This window comes from Pongo abelii, chromosome 7, assembly GCF_028885655.2.
Source record: "Pongo abelii isolate AG06213 chromosome 7, NHGRI_mPonAbe1-v2.0_pri, whole genome shotgun sequence".
In the NCBI taxonomy this organism is placed as follows: domain Eukaryota; kingdom Metazoa; phylum Chordata; class Mammalia; order Primates; family Hominidae; genus Pongo; species Pongo abelii.
Window position 1 is genome coordinate 27,693,580 of NC_071992.2, and position 21,293 is coordinate 27,714,872.

The 21,293-nt window shown below is 38.6% G+C and overlaps 1 protein-coding gene and 1 long non-coding RNA gene across 6 annotated transcripts in view; one reads left to right on the forward strand and one right to left on the reverse strand.

Moving 5' to 3' along the window:
* LOC129060930 (uncharacterized) overlaps window positions 1-12,988 on the forward strand; it is a 182,429-nt gene extending 169,441 nt beyond the window's left edge. For 3 of the 4 annotated variants that reach the window (XR_010141076.1, XR_008527827.2, XR_008527830.2), the window contains 2 exons: window positions 2,689-2,799; window positions 12,823-12,988. This is a non-coding gene — a long non-coding RNA (uncharacterized LOC129060930). Of the gene's footprint in view, window positions 1-292; window positions 357-2,688; window positions 2,800-12,822 lie in introns of all 4 variants that reach the window. The other variant, XR_008527829.2, reaches the window with a different exon arrangement.
* EBF2 (EBF transcription factor 2) overlaps window positions 1-21,293 on the reverse strand; it is a 207,656-nt gene that overhangs the window by 8,420 nt on the left and 177,943 nt on the right. For both annotated transcript variants that reach the window (XM_063726596.1, XM_002818920.6), the window contains 5 exons: window positions 15,631-15,719; window positions 14,238-14,303; window positions 13,978-14,155; window positions 11,216-11,401; window positions 3,472-3,639 (listed from right to left, as the gene is read on the reverse strand). In XM_063726596.1, coding sequence (XP_063582666.1) covers window positions 3,472-3,639; window positions 11,216-11,401; window positions 13,978-14,155; window positions 14,238-14,303; window positions 15,631-15,719 — 687 coding nt within the window. The remainder of the gene's footprint in view (window positions 1-3,471; window positions 3,640-11,215; window positions 11,402-13,977; window positions 14,156-14,237; window positions 14,304-15,630; window positions 15,720-21,293) is intronic.

Sequence of the window (21,293 nt, forward strand, 5' to 3'; positions counted from 1 at the left end):
TAATTCTCTTAAGGCACTCAGTTCGGCACCTGGCCTGTAGTACTCAGGATAGTTAGCAAGCCTCAAAGAGTGTGGGCAGCATATGCCTTTGCAGACAATGAAGTCTAGAGAAGGGCCCCTTCTCAGCCTGTGATCACCCAGGCACTCAGCCCACATTGTCACCCTCCCACTGTGTAGCTCTAAAAAGATGGAGCTCCCTGTCCAGCTGGCCTCTGAGACCCCAGGATTTTTTGTTTGTTTTGTTCAGTGACTGTGCATTAAATGTCAGCTTGGTTTCCTCTCTGTACTCAAGGGAACTTCACAATGTTGGACACTGAGCTTCCATGCACCTGGTCTAAAACGAGGAAGAGCATAAGGTAAGGTCACTGAGGGCATCCTTTGTCAACCCTCGCCTCCTCCCGGCCAGGCTGTAGGAAATATCTGTTACCTTGCCTAGTTCTTCACACAAATTAGTCCACAACCACCTTTGGGGATAGCTGTTGATTTTCTATTTAACAGACTAGGAAACTGAGGCTCTGAGATAATGGCATGCACAGATTGACATGGCCCGGAAAGAGCTGAACTAGAACTCGGCACAGGACTGGTGACATCATGGCCGGCGCTCTTCCAGTGGCTAATACTCTTTAAGGATTTCTCCACATGTCACTTGATGTTTTCATAGTTTTTTTGCAATTTCTTTGTAGGCTACTGCCCTAAATCGACAGGTGGTTCTATTTTTTTCCTCCCCGACCTACTCCAAACATTTTATCTTTTAAAGAGACTACATATGGGGTACAGTGGATACTGCTAAGGTAACTCATGCGCCGAAATCTCAAATCACCACTAAAGAACTTATCCATGTAATCAAAAACCACCTGTACCCCCAAAATTAATGAAACTTTCTTTAAAAAAAACCTATAAAAACTTTTATCTTTTAGAGATGAGGTCTTGCTATGTTGCACAGGCTGGGCTCAAGTGATCCTCCTGCCTCAGCCTCCGAAGTATCTGGGACTATAGGTGTGTGCCACCACACCTGGGCCCTTCTTCTTTTAAAGGTTCAAATCACCGGAGGAATGTGGAGGGAACTGAAGGATTCAAATGAGGTTTGGGACCTTACAGTGACTCTAGAAATGAAGCTAGAGCCTACAGCCTGTGCCTACATGCAACTCACCAAGTCATTGCTCCTATAAACCTATGAGGAACGTGCCGCTTAGCCCGAGCATCCTGAGGGGTGGTGACCAGAAATTTGTGTGGCTGGGGACCCTGGAGAGGGTCTTCTGTTTCTGCTGCAGCTGCCCTCAGAGGGAACCTTACTAAGACCAAGCAAGGTTTCCTTCCAGCTCTTTGGGCTGACTCAAACCTGACTTCAGTAACAGCACAGGAGCCTTGGGCATGCAACAGGAGGTGGGGTGGGGATGACAGGCCCTGGGAGTCTGTAAGAAACTTGTCCTGGCCACACTGTAGGCTGAGAGCCGGGTAAAACAGAGAATATCTGAGACAACCAGCTCCACTTCCCTGTGAGAGAGGAGGTGGGGAAGGGGTGACAAGTGTAAGTCAAGTATCTTTTTTTCTTTTAAGTGGCATATGTGCTAAGTGGTCAGGAATGAGGAAAGGGCCCGCATCCATCCTGTCTGCCTCCCGTCCAGTGCAGAGGAAAGCCTGCACCCCTCCTTGGTCTGTCTCAATCTGCATTTTGCCAGTAAGACTTGCTGGGCCTCCACTCGGGTTAAGGTCGATGAATAAAACCAGAGAACTTAAAAAGAGGAAACATCAACACTGAAGAGGTCACGGGGAAGAGGAAGGAAAGTACGGTGAATATTCAGCAATCGTTTTCATTTCCCCATCTGGAGATGAAGGCATCATGGAAAAAGCTCTGGGCACATCCCCTAAGGATGGGATGGAAACCACTGGTCTTTGATGAAAGATGGGGCAGGTGGAGACACTTAGATACAGGCTCAGCCTATTTCTCTAGGAATTAGACATCTGGGTGAAAATCCCTGCCAAAAAATCCATGAAATTTCCAGATGTTTCCAACTACCCACACTTTGGGTGGTATATAGACCCCGCTGCTTTGTCTAGTTAGAAGTAAAATAATTTTCAACAATGTTTCTGAGTACTGGGTTTTCCATTCTGGTTTTGACAGTTTCCCTGTAGAGTCACTTGACTTCCAGAATACACCATCATCTCCAGTGTTGGGATGGCTCAGGAACCTAACGTACCTCCCAGAGCTCTGCTCAGTCACAAGAGGAGACTGACCTCTCACAGGTGTCCCAAAAGAATTAAGAACCCACACTCTATCATCAAACCACCAGGCAGATGCCATCCCCAGGACAATGCAGCCCCATCCAAGGTTCCTCATCAAGCACTGCTGACCTCACAGCCTTTGATCCATGAGGGTTAATGAAACCTCTTCCCTCTTTAGTTTTACCCAACCCTGCTTGTTGTAAATATTTTCATGTCAAGAACTTGAGAGGAGCAGCCTAAAAATAATGTGGGTTGCCAGTGAGCCCCAGTCCTCAGCAGTTTCCAATTTGCTCTTTTGCTGTCGGCTGTCCTCCATCCATGATGAGATGATTTTTCATATACTCATCACATTTGTGTTATGTCATGCCGTATTATGTTTTAGAACATTGCTCAAAAATGGGTTTGATGGATAACTTTTGTTCTTAGAAACTATGACTTTTCTATTCTCCACAACCCCCTAATCAGGCACCTGCTATCAATTTGACTTGCATGTAACCAGAATTCTCAGAACTTGTTGGTTGCTCCTGCTGGCTCTTGTCCATGTGTGCCAAGAGGACATGACGGCAAGTGGATTAGGTAAGCAGAAAGCACCACATGGTATCCCGTGGGGGTGACTGGGCATTTTCTGAGAGATAGCAGAATGGCCTTGTGGACAGCATAGGGCTGGGAAGTCCAGACACTCCTCAATTGTATGTATGGCTCTACCATGGTTAATTCCATTACCTGCAGAGTTTGCTGATGTCTGTTTTCCCTGATCTTACTTTTTAAAAAAATTTATTTTTTGAGATGGTGTTTTGCTCTTGTTGCCCAGGCTGGAGTGCAATGGCGTGATCTCGGCTCACTGCAACCTCTGCCTCCCAGGTTCAAGCGATTCTTCTGCCTCAGTCTCTCGAGTAGCTAGGATTACAGGCACCCACAAACACACCCAGCTAATTTTTGTATTTTAAGTAGACACAGGGTTTTACCATGTTGGCCAGGCTGGTCTCAAACTCCTGACCTCCAAGTGATCCGCCTGCCTTGGCCTCCCGAAGTGCTGGGAATACAGGCATGAGCCACCATGCCCGGCCCCATCTTGCTTTTAGATGGAGCACTTGCCTAGCTGTAGAAGCCATTCATGTCCCATGATGAGAACAGCAAAGCATCTCTTTGCAGGTAAATGGCTGGAGCTATACAATGATGTGCTGTTTGCTCTTACTTTGCCAACCCTATGGTACATTGTGTTATCCCCAAAATAGAACCCTTGCTTACCTCTGAATCCATTTCCATTGCCACTGGAGCAGGCAGGTGAAGGGGAGCCTTGGGGCCTGATGACAGGGGCAAAGGCACTCTTCTGTTTGACAGCAGGAAAAACTGAAGAGGAAAATGGGAGGATGGAGGATGTGCTGGAAGACCCAACGGTGGGACTTGATGACATGACTGGAAAGCAAATGCACAATCCTCATTTAGAAATTAAGATCTTCCTTCAGTTCATACATTTGGCACACATTTATTGAGAAATTGTTAATTTCCATGCATTGTTCCAGATTGCAGGGATAAAAAAAAAAAAAGTTGAATGTGACAACATTCCCACCCTGTCCAGTGGACGGAACAGACACATAAAACAACTAATATGGTAATGATGCTATTAGAGGAAGGTACCCAATGCCCAGGAGATGCAGACAGCAAAGGGCATTTGTGCTTGGGAGAGTCGGGAAGGCAGCTTCAGGAAGTGATGTTAGCACAGGTCTTCATTCACAAGCAGAAGCTTGGCAAGAGAGAAGACTGAGATCAAACATGCCTGAAAAATCATCAGATCTACCCAGCAATGGAAATCGCTTTCACACCCTACAAAAAAAGTCCTATTTGGGAGCTATGTGCCTCCCCGGTAACTCCTAAGGCTCCAGGGGTTTGGTCTGTAGGGTTAACATCTTCTCTGGGAGTGCCATCTCTATGGGCCACTTCCTCATTAAATGTAAAAGGTTATTAACATTCAGAAAATTTTCTCCCTCTCCCGTACTTTCAAGTGCTCTTGGGAAATGTAGCTGCAAGTCGGCCTCCCCTGACATAATGTTTAGAAAAAACACCAATATTAGCGATATTAACATTAAAATGGCTTAAGGGAAGACAAAAGCCAAGCGTTATAATTTCCGAGAAAAAATAAAAGCAATTTATACAATGAAGTACCCCACTTCTTAATGTCAGATACTCCACCAAGTTATATCATGCAAGATGATAATTTTATCTTCTATGTTCAACTTAAGAAAGGGGTAAAATAGAGTACACAAGGGCAAAAGTCTTAAATATAGCACCTTATAGTATAGTTTTAGGCACTTGTATTAGCATAATTCCCAGAATTCTGAACTGTCCAAGTCACATGACTTGATAAAAGTATTGTTAGAGCCTAATGACCAAGCCCAGCAGTGCTATTTCTTGCTTTGTATTTTCAATGGACTACCTGTCCTTCAAAGTAAATTTGAAAGTGAGGACATGGGTGACACTTATGACTGACCAACCAAGTACAAGGTGAATTGAAGGTCAAATGTTCTGATGTCCATGGACAACTCCACCCTCATTTCCCCTCCTTCCCCATAAAAATATATTTTGGGCCACGTCCACCCAATTGCCTGTATAAAGCACTTATATAGCATACCTCCCATTTGATGTCTTTTATAGCCAAACTAAAATCCAAAGACTTCAAAAAAAGAGCTTTCTCTCAAAACTTCTTATCCTTAAAGTAGTCTTGATTTAAGGATCTATGCATCTGAGTACATCTGTCTTTCCTCAAAAGGAGAACAAAGTTCTGGAAGAATCTCATGTAATACTTGAATATGTAAATGAATAAAAACACTGTTGGGCTAATTCACATAATAAGATAGGACACAGGATTAAGCATGAGGAGCAGGTCTTATTCATGGTTCTGAGCAAAATCTCTTCTAGCCTTGGGTTTGGCATTAGTGAAATAGAAAAACAAAAGACAAAAAAAAAAAAAAATCCAAAAGCAAAAAATCCCAACTTTTCATTTTCTCTACAGTACAGAATTAGAAGCCAAAGAAAAGCTGGGACTTAGGAGGCCCTGATTCTACTATGATCCCCCAAATGGCGCCTTGGTTTCTGTGTCTACAACAGCAGAACCTCCTCTCAGACATCATCATTGAAGTGGTTTTTACAATGTGAATTAGGCATTCATACACACTCCATTCCATTTATATTCAGCAAATGACTCACTAGTACAGATAATTATTTTCCAATAACAGATTTCAACGGAAAGTAGGGCCCATTAGATCAAAAATAGTTCCCTCACAGTGGGAGAGGAAACACCTCAAGCTTTACTAAGTGACGTCAAGAAATTGTTGCAGAGTTGAGCAAGTACATGCCCATTTTAAATATTTCATACAACAATTTTGTACAAATGCCAAAATGCATTCAACTGAATTTAAAATTCGATGCACTTAGAAAAATACTAAAAGGAATTTTAATTTGTGCATTTCGGCAAACACAATTACTATGTTATCTGTTTCATAAAACAATAACACCGTAAGAGACAGGAAGTTTTGTTTAAAAACTTTAAGTAGTAAGAAGGCACTTATCTTCATCAGTGAAATCAGCATTGTGCTAGCACAGAAATAGGCAGACAAATCTTTAGAGCAAAATAGAGTTCAGAAACAGACCTGGGTATAGATGGGAATTAATACTTAATAAAGATGACATTTCATATTAGTAGGAAAATAAATGCATGGAAAAATACACTAACCATTTGAAGACTAAGTTTAGAGTACTTTCTCCTGCTAACACCAAAATAAATCTAAGTAGATTAAAGAGTTATTTTTAAAAGCAAAATTGTAAAAGTGCTAGTAGAGCTGTTAGGATGGTTAGAAGTTCACAAGATAGATTTGCCGCATAATGAAAAACTTCTGCAACAAACACAAAAAGGCAAATGACAGATTAAGAAAAATATTTGCAATACTTATTTAGATATGTTCATATCCTCAATAGCTCATAAATTTTCATAAGTTAATTGGAAAAAGAAAAACGCCCCAAGAGAAAAATAAGCAAAGGACACACAAAAAAAATCAGGAATAAAAATGACCAAGAGAGATCCATATAGAAACACTCAAACTGATTCGTAATAAAATGCTAATTAAAACGGTAACAAGATCTTATTTTCCACTCACTAAATAGAAAAAGAAAAAATTAACAGGGCAGGGAAACATAATATTCTTTCTTTTCTAAGGGAAGAATTAACCTCTCTGGAGGGTCTTTGGCAATATATATCAAAGTATTTTAAAATGTGCACATCCTTTGACCCACTAATTTAATCTCTAGAAATTAATCCCAAGGAGATAGTCACGACTGTGCCAAAAATAATAGGTTCAAGGGCATTTTTATAATAATGAAAAATTGGAAAATAAGTGTCCCGCAGTAGGGTACATTATATTTAGCCTATACAATAGAATGCTATGCCAATATTAAAACTAATGTTGTAGAATATTTAATCACATGGAAATATACACCTCTTCAGATGAAAAAAACAGATTACATAACACATACTAAGCCCCCTTTAATTTTTAAAAATACAAATAGCAAAAGTCTAGAAGGACGTGATATACGCCCAAAATTTTAGCAATGGTATCTCTGGCTGATGGGATTATGAATATCCTTAAATGTATTGCTTTCACTTATCCGTATCTTCAAAATTTTCTACAACAAACTTGTATTACTTTTAATACATGGTAGGAGAAACTAGTAAAGGCTATTACATTTTAAAAATGGAAAATCTCAATTTCTTTGGGAAGAAATAAATAATACAATCCTTAGCAATAGACATAATAGCGTTTAAAAATAATTTTAACTTTCCTCTTTCATTTAAGGCTGTACTACCTATAAACAAAGTTGTCTATTACTCTAATACCAACCCCCACCTCTAAAAAAAAAAAAAAAAAAAGCAAGAGACGAATAAATCCTCACATTCCTGGGAAACACTTGATGATTGTAGTCAACTTTTGAAAGCAAACACCACTCCGCATATCTCTGTTCCCCATTCTTACAACCTGGGTCTGCATCACTGAAGGATTTTATGCAGCCCAGCTTCATATCTGTGACTTTGGTAATTTTACTGCTTTCCTTCCACCCTCTCTTTCATTGATCTTATGGCAGAATCTCATTAGTTGTGCATCAGAGCAGACACTGCAATTTTCAAAATGTATCTATCCATGACTGAAAGGCTATCCTTTAAAAATTAACAATGGTTACCTCTGCATAGACACAGAGTGTACCATTTTTCTTTCCTCCCTTTTACCTATACATGCTTTTCAAGTTGTCTGTAATGAGAATACTACTATTTTAATAGGCTTTCTTTTTTCTTTTCTGAAGAAGTAGAAATATATCAGAATTCAAAGAGGTTCTTATGGTGGGAGTATGCTTTCTTTTAAAAATTATACGTTCTACATTTTCTGTAATAATCATTTAATATTTTACAGTAGAGAATGTCTTAGTATTTATTTTTGAAACTATAAAACAATTGAACCCCGGAGCGTGGTCTAAGGCTCTGAACATAATGTAGGAATCTATGAGGACAAGTTGGCTTCCTGCCTGTATGGATTCTGTCCCAAACTCTGCATAGGCTTGGTGGCTATTCTGCTTTGGAAGAAGTGGTCCCTATGGGTGTTACAAGCTTGTTAAATAGACAATCTTTTGGGACTGCAGAGAGAACCGTTTTAGGAAAGTTGATTGCATGTACTTCCAATCGAGAATTTCTCTGGACATCTATCTCTCCATGGATAGAGGCCAAAGTAAAGAAAAGTACGTCTGGCCCAGAAATCTCTGTGAACATGGGGAGTTAAGGAAAAACCACTTTTCCTTATAGGAGGATTGATTGGCTTGCATAGTCTCAGCTGGAACTCACCGGGCACATATCTTCCTTTGCATCAAGCCATTGCATTTTTTGGAGCTAAGGGGTCTGTCAGCATTTCATTATAACCCCCTCTTGTCAGGGGTTTAGAATTCAGCCATAAAAACTTGCACTGAGCTGGAACTTGGCACACTGCTACTGCCAGGAAGTGAAGTTTGTATGTAAAATTGAAAAAACATCTGTTTGGCCATTTTTGAAGTAGTGCGAGAGCAAAAACAGTAAAGATGCGGGTTTCTGATACTCTACGTTGGCTGTCATGCAAGTCAAACTTGACCAAGAAGCTTGGCTCTATTTCTTTCTTAGTGTCTCTGGCAAGTATTTGCTCCGTGGCATGGTCCAGCCACATCAGATGCATTTAAAGAAAAAAAAATCATAGAATTGTGTTTTCATACACAAGCAACTGAATTGACAAAATGTTTTCCCCCGGGCTTTTCTTTTTTTGTATTTCCCAGAGAAGTAAAGACTTGGCTGGCTAGAAATACAGGTCAGGTGCTATTGTAATGAACTCCACTGGGTATTCAGTATTTTTGGAGTAGGGGAACTTGATTGTAATGAATGCACTGTTTGGAATTTCATTCCTAGCCTGCAACTCGTTCAGACCCTCCCTCCAAAAGTGAAGGTGCAAACCACCAAACCAGATTCAACACGTACAGGGAGGAGGTTTTCTCCAGTCTCTCTTTCTCTCTCCCAGTTGGGCAGGTTGCCTTCCTCTTTTTCCTATTCTGTGTCTACCATCTCATTTTAATAGGTAATTTGAAGATTTGGGGTGTTATTAGTTTTCTTGTGGCAGTGGCTTTGGGTGATCGTGAAAGAACAGTAGAAGGAAGTCATCACTGGTGGGAGTGGGAAGGACTTCTCTCTACCAAATGAATTATTTAGGAAGAAATATTAAGCAATTCACACCCAACTGTGCATTTTCATTCATCTTTTTTTCCTCTCCTTTCTTCTCCATCCTCTTCACTACCACACTACATACTGATTATAAAATTGATCATTTTTATGTACAAAAACAACTAATATGATTCAAACTCATTCATACCTACATAGATTAGATTATGATTGAATCATATGAAATTGCCACTTTTGTAGATCAAAATGGTCAAATAGAGGGAATTTCCTATGATTTAGCCTAATATTACACTATAAATACATTAAATATTTCTTAATAATTTAAAAACATGGTATTCTGAGTGTGATGATGTCTTCTAGTCCCCTTTTTACTATTTATTGGCTATAAACTCTTAAGTCATTTAATAACTCTTCATCTCTTACAAGGGATAATGATAAAAATGATTGTATCCATGTCACAAGGTTGTTGTGAGGCTCTGACTGGACTCTAGATGTCAACATGCTTTTTAAGCTGTAAAGTGGAATGTAATTGTTAATTCATCTTATTGTTGTCACTGTTATAACATTGTTTACACAATGGATCTCTTGCCACTGCATCATTTTTAAGGGTTGTTAAAGATGTGGTCTCTTTACCACACCAGACACCTTCTCCAGGAGGAAGCATGGGAAAGACCTCTCTAACATCTCAGTAACAGAAATAGCCACCTTTCTTCTGAGCTACTTTAAAAAATAATGTGTGGACATAAAATCTTATAACAAATAGCGTTTCTCTCTTTGCTTTAGCCTCTTGTAAACTCAGAACAAAGTAAATGACTCCCTTGAATAGACCAAATGATATTCATGCTGGCCCTGGCATTTTCTAATTTCCTGAACCATATTTGTTTCTTTTAGCTCAGTTTCTTGTTAGACTCTGTTTTATACTTTCATACTATCTATTTGACTGCAATAATTCCCCCAAACACTTTTTGGAACAAGAATTTCCAAAAATTTGGGGGAATTTGTTTCTACCTACTATGGGGTAGAAACAAATCAAGCAATCATTTATTTCTCTAGACTAACTGTTATCTAATTAACTTAGGCCACCTGACAAGACACAACATAGAACTCATGTCTTTGCAGTAAGAAGATTTTCATTGTACTAGAAGAACTGACCTCTACTACCCTTCACTGCTTGGTGCTATGTCTTTATCTCACCGTGTAGTGTAGAGTGTATGCATCGAACTGATAATCCAGAAATAGCTCATAGGTGTGTCTCCCCAGGGAACCAAAAGTCCAAAGACTGTGAAAGGCAGCTTCTGTGACATGTCAATTCCACAGCTATGGTGGACGTGGCTGTGTGCTGCCCTTGACGTGTCCTTGCTCTTGGCACAAGGGAACCACACTGGGTAAAAAGAGGGCAAGGTGCAGAGAATTGCAACAAGACCCAGCATTTCAAGAACACTCTACTCAATCACTTCAGCCTCTCCATGTCAGCTTGTCCCCTGGCCTAAAGTATTCCCTAGGTAGGTTTGAAAAATGCACTCTCTCAGGCTCCTGGAAGCATTGTATAACTTCCCGGCATACCTCCCAAAGCAACCCAAATGGGGTTTTCACAACTTCCCAGAGCAGGGACTTTGCTGCTAGACCACAGATTAAGATGAAGAGGTTCTGTCTCAATATATCACATGATTGCACACAGTCAACTTCCACCTCTCTGGAGGTACTGAAGGGAGGGGAAAACCAGGTTGCAAAGTCAAAAAGCAGCATGGTGTGATATACGAAATAACTCAAAGTCATCAGGACTATGCCTAAATTATTACCCTGCTCTATTCTAGCTATGTGATCTTGATTAAGTCAGAAAACTGCAGCAAAGCCAAACTTTCTTGTCTATAACATGAAGATAAAGTTCTTATCGAAAAGGTCTTATGGAGATTAAATAAAATATTACATCTGAAAGTGCCTAAGAGCGCACATATTGTTAACAGAAATGGAATCTTAATTCCTTGCTCCTACTTACACAGGCCACACATGCTCTTTCTCTATAAAAAGGGAATTGTTTCAATCCTTTTCTTTCCCCAAAAGGCCTTGAGTAACCACGTGAGCCAAAGTCCAGCTAAGGGAAAAGAACGAAAGGCAGGAAGGACGCCTAATCAGGAAACTAGGCTGCTCCCCGACGACTTAGGAAGATTTACAAACGCAACTTTCTCCCAAAAGGCCCAATAGTAAAACCCAGAGACAAAAAAGCATGGAGAGCCAAGTGATGGAGAGGTCACTTACTTCCATAAGGAGAGCCAGTGGGTGAGCCATTTAGAAATCCTGGTGATCCTGGAACACCCAGGTTGGCCATGGGGACATTGCTGTAGCCATTCATACTGTTGCTGGAGGTACTGTAATTAGACTGTTGAGGCGTGGAGCTGGAAGAGTATCCCCGCGGAGAAATGCTGCTTGTGTTGCGGATGTACCCTTGGCAACAAAGAAAAAGCCCAGGTAAATCAACAGGCGTGCACAGTCAGGCCACATGTGGCTAGCACAAGTCCTCATTGGCCCCAGACTATAGAATGCCACCAGCTGCCCCGGGCAGTTGTGGGAAGTGTGCAGTCCATCTTTAGCTTTTTTTTTTTTTTTTTTTTTTTCTTTTTTTTTTTTTTTTTTGAGTTAGAGTCTTATTCTGTCGCCCAGGCTGGAGTACAGTGGCGCGATCTTGGCTCACTGCAACCTCTGCTGCCCGGGTTCACGTGATTCTCCTGCCTCAGCGTCCTGAGTAGCTGGGATTACAGGCACCCTGCCATCACGCCAGGCTAATTTTTGTATTTTTAGTAGAGACGGGGTTTCACCATGTTAGCCAAGCTGCTCTTCAACTCCTGACCTCATGATCCACCAGCCTCAGCCTCTCAAAGTGCTGGGATTACAGGTGTGAGCCAGTGCGCCCAGCCCATCTTCAGCCTTTTATACCTTCCTCTCTCTTCCCCATCTATGCAAGGCCATGCCCTTGATACTCCATTCAAACCTGCACTCAGCACCTCCAGCTCACACCAAGGAGCGAATGGCTAATAGCAGTGTGGAGTTCCCACTCCCAAATCATACTTCATGTGACACTGGAGTCCAGTGAGATATGATTGGTGTCACTGAGAAAGCATTCTGTGGTCAAGTTAGGCTGGGAAGATGTTATGCACTGTAGCCATTTCTTGATTCATATACAGAAGGCCTAGAGAATAAATAAACTGGTTTAACTTTGCTAGCCTAGTGTTTGCCAAATTTAACATGCCATAGCATCTTATGGCGGGGCCTGGAGGGGAAAGGTATCTTAACCTCTCTGGGGCCATTTGTATTCTATGGAACACAGTTTTAGAAACGTCGGTTCCAAGTTGTTGCCATGCCCTAGGTGCAAGTGGGGATCAATTTCATTCAAAAAGTGTTGATGAGTTCCCCTAAAATGTGCTATTCTCTGACCTAGGACTTTGGGGCATCAGCAGTGAGCGTGGGGGACCCAGTCTATGCCTGGGACGGGGGAAGGAGTGAGAAACCACAGCTCAGAAACGTCGTATCATATGTCCTGGAATAAAACACTTTGGATTACTGTCTCTAAAACTATACAGGAAACAACCCAAATTTGTCACCAAATGAAAAAGAATTTGATATTTGTTCTATGGGCCTCATGTCTACAAAAACAAAAATAATAACATGTCCTGTCTAATCTTTTTTTTTTTTTTTGAGACAAGATCTCACTCTGTTGCCCTGGCTGGAGTACAGTGGCGCAGTCATGGCTCACTGCAGCTTCAACCTCCTGGTCTCAATCTATCCTCCCACCTCAACCTCCCAAATAGCAGGGACTACAGATGAGCACTACCACACCTGGCTAATTTTTGTATTTTTTGTAAACACAGGGTTTCACCATGCTGCCCAGGCTGGTCTCAAACTCCTGAGCTCAAGCAATCTGCCCACCTCAGCCTCCTGAAGTGCTGGGATTACAAGCATGAGCCACCACACCCGGCTCACCTACTCTTTTGTAAGAACTCTCCCTGGGCAAAAAAAAATGAGGAGTTCTCTTCCAACAAATAAAATTAGAAAAAAAAAAAAAACTATCCCAATGTTAAGGACCTCATTACGAACGTTTACTCCTTTTAAAAATGATTCATGACAGATTTCGACTTAGCACTTCAATAATCAATCTCAATGCAAAGATCTTTACACGGTCTGCTTCACATGTAAAAGCACAGTTGTCTTTATATTTGTTTGTTGTTATATATATGAAATAATACAAAATAGAAGTTACCAAATAAAACCAAGCCATTCACTCTTGGCTACCAGGAAGAGAAATTTGGGTATCGTAAATGATAATGGCAATAATCAGCTTCTTTCCAGTATTCAATCTGATAATCACAATAACAGAAGCATAAATTTATTTTAAATTAATACCTGTAAACCTATTTTCTGTAAGCCCAAACCCTTCTAAATTGGTAATACCCAATCCTTTGTTTTTTGTTTTTTTTTTTTTGAGACAGGGTCTCGCTCTGTTGCCCAGGCCGGAGTGCACTATCACACTGCACATGCAGCCTCGGCTCATTTGCAGTGTGTCAGCACACCCCACTGCTCACTGCAGCCTCGACTTCCCAGGCTCATGTGATCCTCCCACCTCAGCCTCCCAAGTAGCTGGGACTACATCCGCCCACCACACCTGGCTATTTGTTATAGAGATGGGTTTTTACTATGTTGCCCAGGCTGGTCTCAAACTCCAGGGCTCAAGCTATCTACCTGCCTCAGCCTCCCAAAGTGCAGGGATTACAGGTGTGAGCCACCACACTTGGTAGTAATACTCAATCTTCTCCTTAAATATTTCCAGACATTCTACCTGGTACCTAAGAAGCTCAAACTCTAATAATGTACCATCTATAATCTTGAAATAACCCAATCTATGATTGTATTGCCTATCTGCAGACACACTCTGCTGGACCATTATGACCCAACCTCTGACTCTGTCCACTCCAGCAGAACTTTTTAAATTAGACATATTTGGATTTTGACTCTAAGAAAGATGGTACCTTGATTATTTCCTTGTGTTGACTCTGAGATGCTGACCCCAAGCTGGCTGCCATAGGAGTTGATTCCCATCATGCCACTGTGCGCTGGGGAGCTGGAGAGGGCTGGAAGCTGGCTGGGATTCCTGGGGACGCTGTAGAGGGCTTCAGCAATGTCTGCGGCTCGCTTCAAAATGATGTCCTATAAAACAACAGGTTAATGTGAGCATTCTATCCAGCATAAAGTGCAAAACTCAATAAAGGATAGGATGTGAGTATCTTACCTGGTTATTGTGTGGTGTGCCATAAAGAGCTTCCACTAGATCTGCAGCTCTTTTCAACAGCATCTCCTGGAAAATAAGCGAGGGTGGGATATTGTCAAAGACAAAATCCAAAATGGCAAACAAAAGAAAATTATAGGCAAAAATGAGAAATCCACATATCCCTCCCAAAAGGTAAGTAATTAGCCAAGAGGTCCTATATTTGGTTTGACAGGCAGAGTACAATTGTACATATAAATCTCTCTGTAAATACATATCTGTCTGAAATTCGCCTCTATAAAATGGCTCTATAAATGATTGTGTTACCAAAACAAAAAACAACCCAACTGAGAGTGGAGTTGATTAAAATTATTAATGTCATGGAAGTTCTATTAAATGCTACTTTCAGCCCATTCTGTTTTAAAAATCTGGTTCTCTAATTAACCAAATATTCTTAAAATGATTGATGGATTTGAGTTTAGCTGCTTGCCAAGGAGTTGTCCAGAGTACTGAAATTATCTTGGCAACGCCTTCTACAAAATTTTATAAAGATGAATTCTTTCAATAATATTTCCCCTTGTACACTTTAACCACAGAGAATTAGTAATCACGAATCCCTTTCCTCTCATTTTGCCTTTTCCACCTCCTGTTTTTTACAGCCTTTTAAATTGCTATTAACCTACTTTCCAGATATCATCTAATTTAATGGTGGGGCTAGGGATTTTTCCAGGAGGAAAATAAAGGTGTGATGGAGAAGCAACTGTGGTGCATAAATTTTATTCACAGTATGGAAAAGAGAACATGGCATTTTATAATTTGTGTGTTTAAAGTGCAAATATAAATGTGAAAATTTAATAGTTTCTCATCAGCTGAATGACAACTAATAAATTGATGTACTTTTTAAATAAAGCTAACAACATGGGCCAAATTCATAAAGTAATTTTCATAAAGAAGTTCACTTGAAAGTGATGTATTTCATAGCAATTTTATACAGAAGCATTTTTCTCCTCATTAGATACCTACATACATAGTAGGCCCTCAATAATTAATACTGATTGTGGATTAATGGTTCCCTGCAATTATGGTTAAATAGAAAATTTAAATACAAAGGAGTGGAAGCTGATACTTTTAACCAATTATGCAGATATTTATTTTCATAAAGTTGGGCATGTTTTTTAAACTGAATACTCCTGTTGTGTATCTGTTTAATCAGCTCAAATGTTCATATTTCCTCAGAGATTAATAAATATGACCATAATATATTTCATAGCAGATATTTTATGTGCATCTTGTATCTAAAGCTTAGCCAAATTTCAAGGCCTAATTAATTTTAATGGGATGTAAATGCTTGCATTTGTCTAAGTTTCCTGAAATTCTACACAAATGGCTTCACATGTCAATTTCCAAAGCACATTACCTTAGCTAATCTCTCAGGATCTCCAGGATGCCTAGGGATGACCTTCTGCAGTCTCTGGAAGCCGTAGTCTATGGTGGGTTCATTTAATGCTGAAAGAGAAAAGTCCTCTCTCTGAGTTGGTATCCTGGCCATAAAGCAAACCTTCTAATTAATTCTTCCACAGGTAATAAGAAGGTTCTGGATGCATAATGGATGTAATCAGTTAGGGTTTTTGCTATCGACATTGGTTAATTCACATATAAATTTGGAATTTATAGTACTTTTATAGTTTTCTATTAAATTCAAAATTTCACATTACAATTATCATTTCTGCTTTAAGTATACATAAACTTCTCTGCTATCAAAAAATTACACAAGCAACCATATCTCAATTTCTTATGAAGATAATAAACTACTTTTATATTATTTTCCTTTCTCTTGTCTCTTTCCTAAGTAGGACTGCACTGTCTATTCTTCTAAATATCTACAAAATATACTAAATATTTTTCTTAAACAGTCTCTTATGTATATTTATACATATATAAACCTTCTATGAACTTATTCTCATAAAACCCACTTTATGCATAATACGCTTCCACAATTTTCAATTATATTTAATTACACCCACATCTGGTAACTATCAGCCCCCCACCCCACAAATACTACAAATTTTATTTCACCACTATGTTCCCATTAGGACAGGGCCTGGCACATAGTAGGCACTTAGTGTCAGTAATTATAAAACGAGTGAGTGAATGAGTGAATTAATGAATGGCATACTTTAGCATTTCCACTATTCTAAAGAGTTTTCCGCATGCTGCTTTTATTCTTTCTCCTTCTTCCCTTTATTTTTTAAAAGTTTCTTGTTTAAATGTCATGGTTTTAAAATTAATGCATGATTAAAGAAAAAGATACAAAGAATGAAATAATCACCTGCATTGCTGTTATGCAGCAATAAACACAGTAATGTCTATTTCTTCTTTAATCTTTTTATATATATGTTGCTATTATTCTATCATAACAATGCCTTTTGTAAAAAAGTATTAAAAAAATTAAATATAGAAGTAAAAAATTTACCATAAACCCACTTAAGACATGAGCTGGATTAACATTTTTTGCTTATATCTTTCCAGATTGAAACCTATACACATACTTAAAATTATTCAGAGACATACAGTTCACACTGTTACATAACCTACTTTTCATCCACTTAACAATGTATCATAAACTTCCCCGAGATCATTAACTATTCTTTTATAACATTATTTTAAATTCCTACATATTTTTCTATGACATGTTCTATAATTTATTTAAATGGCTTCCTAATATTGGGCAATTAATGTGATCCTAATTTCTCACTATTATAAATATCAGAGCAATAATTATCCTTTGTGCATAACTTTAATTATTTCAATTGGAAAATTCCAAGAATTAGAATTACTGGACCAAAAATTATGATTTATATTTCAGGCCTTTCAGACATACGGTCAAATCACTCCTCACGAGAATGTATGAGTTTATTCTCCCTCCAGCAATGCGTGTGCTCATTTTAACTTACATTTTTTTACTCACCAGTGAGGTTGAAGAATTTTTTCTTATATTTGCTGATGTTAATTTCTTCTTTTATAAACTGCGTGTTAATACTTTCTGCACTCTTCTTTCACTTGTAAAAATACTTTATATGTTGAGATTTTTAATACTGTGGTATCATGTTGCAATATCACATCCTAATTTGACCTTAAGTATTTTATGTATAGAAAAACCACCTCTACTCCAAGAACTGGTAGATACACACAAACACACACACACACACACACAAATGTATATGTACACACATATATATACATATATGAATATTTACATTATTTATTATTTAACTTATCTGGATTTTACTTTGTAATGTAACATTAAGAATTTACCTTTGCCACAACTTAACTGTATTTCACAATTTATTGAATGGTTTCTATACATATATTCTGTTTTATTGATCTATTCTGGGTAAAAGTCACACTATTGAGGTTGTAATACATATTTAATATTTGATAGGGTAAGTGTCCTTCCACAAACACACAATCTTTTAAAACTACATTTTCTCAGCTTTTTTTTTTTTTTTTTTTGAGACAGTCTCACTCTATCACCCAGGCTGGAGTGCAGTGGTGCAATCTCAGCTCACAGCAACCTCCACCTCCCGGGTTCAAGTGATTCTCCTGCTTCAGCCTCTTGAGTAGCTGGGATTACAGGCGCATGCCACCATGCCTGGCTAAATTTTTTTTGCATTTTTAGTAGAGGCAGGGTTTCACCATGTTGATCAGGCTGGTCCCGAACTCCTGACCTTGTGATCCGCCCGCCTCGGCTTCACAAAGTGCTGGGATTACAGGTGTGAGCCACCGCACCCGGCCTTCTCAATTATTCTTATCCATTTATTCTTTCCAGGTTAACCTTAGGGAAATTTCAAAAAAAATTTCAGTTGCATTAAACCTATGGTTAGAGAGAAAATGGATGGCTTTGCAATAGCAACACTCCACCTTCTTCTTTAGATCCCTCAGTAAACTGTACTGCTCATCATATAGGTGCTAAGTTTTTTGTTTACCATTTTAATTTTTTGGTATGTATTTCACTTTTTGTTTTTACTGTGAATATGGCTATTCATTAATCATATTGTCCAAGAGTTTTATTAGAGTCTAGAAACACTTCTGTGTTTTATACATCTGTGCAGGAAGTCTATGGCATACAGATGAAGACAATCAGCTTTAGAGTTGAGTAGATCTAGGGTCTGAATTCCAGCTCCACAATGTATGTGAATGTGAGCTATTTAAAATCCATTTTATGGGTTGGCTGTCAAAATCAAAACTATTTCTATAATGTCCCCAGCATGGTGCTTGGCATATAAAATATCTTTTTCTTTTTTCTTTTGAGACACGGTTTCACCCTGTTGCCCAGGCTGGTCTCGAACCCCTAGGCTCAAGCAATCGTCCGCCTTGGCCTCCCAAAGTGCTGGGATTACAGACCTGAGCCTCTGCACCTGGCCTATAAAAGATCTTAACCAGGCTAGGGGCAGTGGCTCATGCCTGTAATCCCAGCACTTTGGGAGGACGAGGAGGGCGGATCACGAGGTCAGGAGATCGAGACTATCCTGGCTAACATGGTGAAACCCCGTCTCTACTGAAAATACAAAAAATTAGCCGGGCGTGGTGGCAGGTGCCTGTAGTCCCAGCTACTCAGGAGGCTGAGGCAGGAGAATGGCGTGAACCTGGGAGGTGGAGCTTGCAGTGAGCCAAGATCATGCCACTGCACCCCAGCCTGGGTGACAGAGCAAGACCCCGTCTCAAAAAAAAAAAAATCTTAAAGTAACTGTTATTTTGTAGCCAAAACCCCTGACAGATATCACTATTTTTTTTCTATTACTTAGGCCTGTACATTGATATCATCTACTTACAGTGATCATTTTGTCTCCTTTTGATAGATTCATTAATCCCATTTAGTTCTCTTAATCCTATTCTTGTATTGGCTAAAACTTCCCAAACAATGCCCCAAAATGACAATAAAGTTGGATATTCTTGTTTTTCTCTGAATGGGAACGACATATTATACCATCAAATATGGTGTTGGCTATTTGAGATAGATATGATTTATCATGGTTCAATAAGAATTCAATATGGGTTATCAGGACTTCTTGGAGGTTTAGAAAATCACAGTCACATGAATTTTCTCTTTTGGCCAGATTTTTTATTTATATATATAATATATATAATATGTATATAGGATATATATTATATATATTTTATATATATCCTATATATAAGGTATATATATAGGATATATATTATATATATTATATATAGGATATATATTATATATATATTATATATATTATATATTATATATATAGGATATATATTATATATATTATATATTATATATAATATATATATTATATATTTTATATATATTATATATTATATATATATTATATATTTTATATATATTATATATTATATATATATTATATATTTTATATATATTATATATATATCCTATATATAGGGTATATATATTATATATATATCTTATATATAATATATATTTTATATATATGATATATAATATATATATCCTATATATATTATATATAATTTATATATATAATGTAATTTATATATAATATATAATTATATAATATATAATATGATTTTTATATTATAATATTATATATATATATATTTTTTTTTTGAGACGAAGTCTTGCTCTGTCACCCCGGCTGGAGTGCAATGGCATGATCTCGGCTCACTGCAACCTCTGCCTCCCAGGTTCAAGCAATTCTCCTCTCTCAGCCTCCCTAATAGCTGGAATTACAGGCATGCACCACCATGCCTGGCTAATTTTTATATTTTTAGTAGAGATGGGGTTTCACCATATTGGCCAGGCTGGTCACGAACTCCTGACCTCAAGTGATCCACCCATCTCGGCCTCCCAAAGCACTGGGATTACAGACATGAGCTACCGCGCCTGGCCTATATTTTATATTTTCTAATATTTCAAAATTAAACATTAATTCATGGAAGTAATATATCATTTTCTTGGTATATATCTAAATTCAGATATAACCATTAATACCAGATTCAACCATTAATACCAGATTAACATTTCCTTAACACAACTGGCACAAAGATTAAATCAAGTTACTAAGAACAGTGCCTGGCACTTGGTGAGCATGCAGGTATCAGTTATTGTTATTGCTGTCAGGAATTTATGTGTCCATATTAATAACTAGGATTGTGTGCATGGCTCTGTCCAACTAAAGATTTTTATTTCATACCAGCTTTGAAAACTATATTGAGAAGTTTTCTTTATTTTATCCTATGCTCTATAAATCTTACATAGCATGGAGAGTAGCTCTTGCTAAACACTTGAAAGAACCCTAGTAACATTGCTCACGCTAAGGTCACCAATAGCATTTTAGCCAAACCAACAGGAACTTTTCCATTCTTATCTTAATCCCAAGTTAACATTTGAGACCGCTCATATTCTCCACTTCTAGAAACCCTCCCATCCACTGGCTTCCTGAACTCACACTGCCCGGCTGCCTTCCTATTTCTTTGGCCATGTCAGACTACTTTGCGGACTGTTCTTTCTCTGCCTGTCTTGTAAATGATGCTCCTCAAGATGGTTGCCAGGCAGTCTTCAGCTTTGCTGCACGTTCCCCTGGGCAACTTCATCAATTCTCCATGATTTCCACATGCAGCTACATGCTAATCGTCATAAATCTTGATCTCTAGACTAGATACCTGGCCTGAGATTCAGCTTTAAATATCCAACTGTTGGCTAGAAAATTCCACTCAGATGGTCCATAGATTCTCCCTATCCAAGATACCCAAGCTCATGAGATTCTCTGTGAATTGCACCATCATCGAAATGATTGACTGCCAGTCAGAAACCCTGAATTCATTGTTTCTCAATATCATTGTATTTTTTCTAGAAAAAATCATCCATTTCATCAAGATTGTTGTTTTAGCATAGAATCTGTATTGTATTTGTTTAAAATTTCTAACCGATCTAGAGTTCCCCTCCCCCTCCACCCACGGAAATGTACACAAATATATGTAGACGTTTAAATTATTTAACCTATCTGGATTTTATTTCATTGTGTAACATTAAGTACTTACCTTTGCCAGAACTTACTGTAT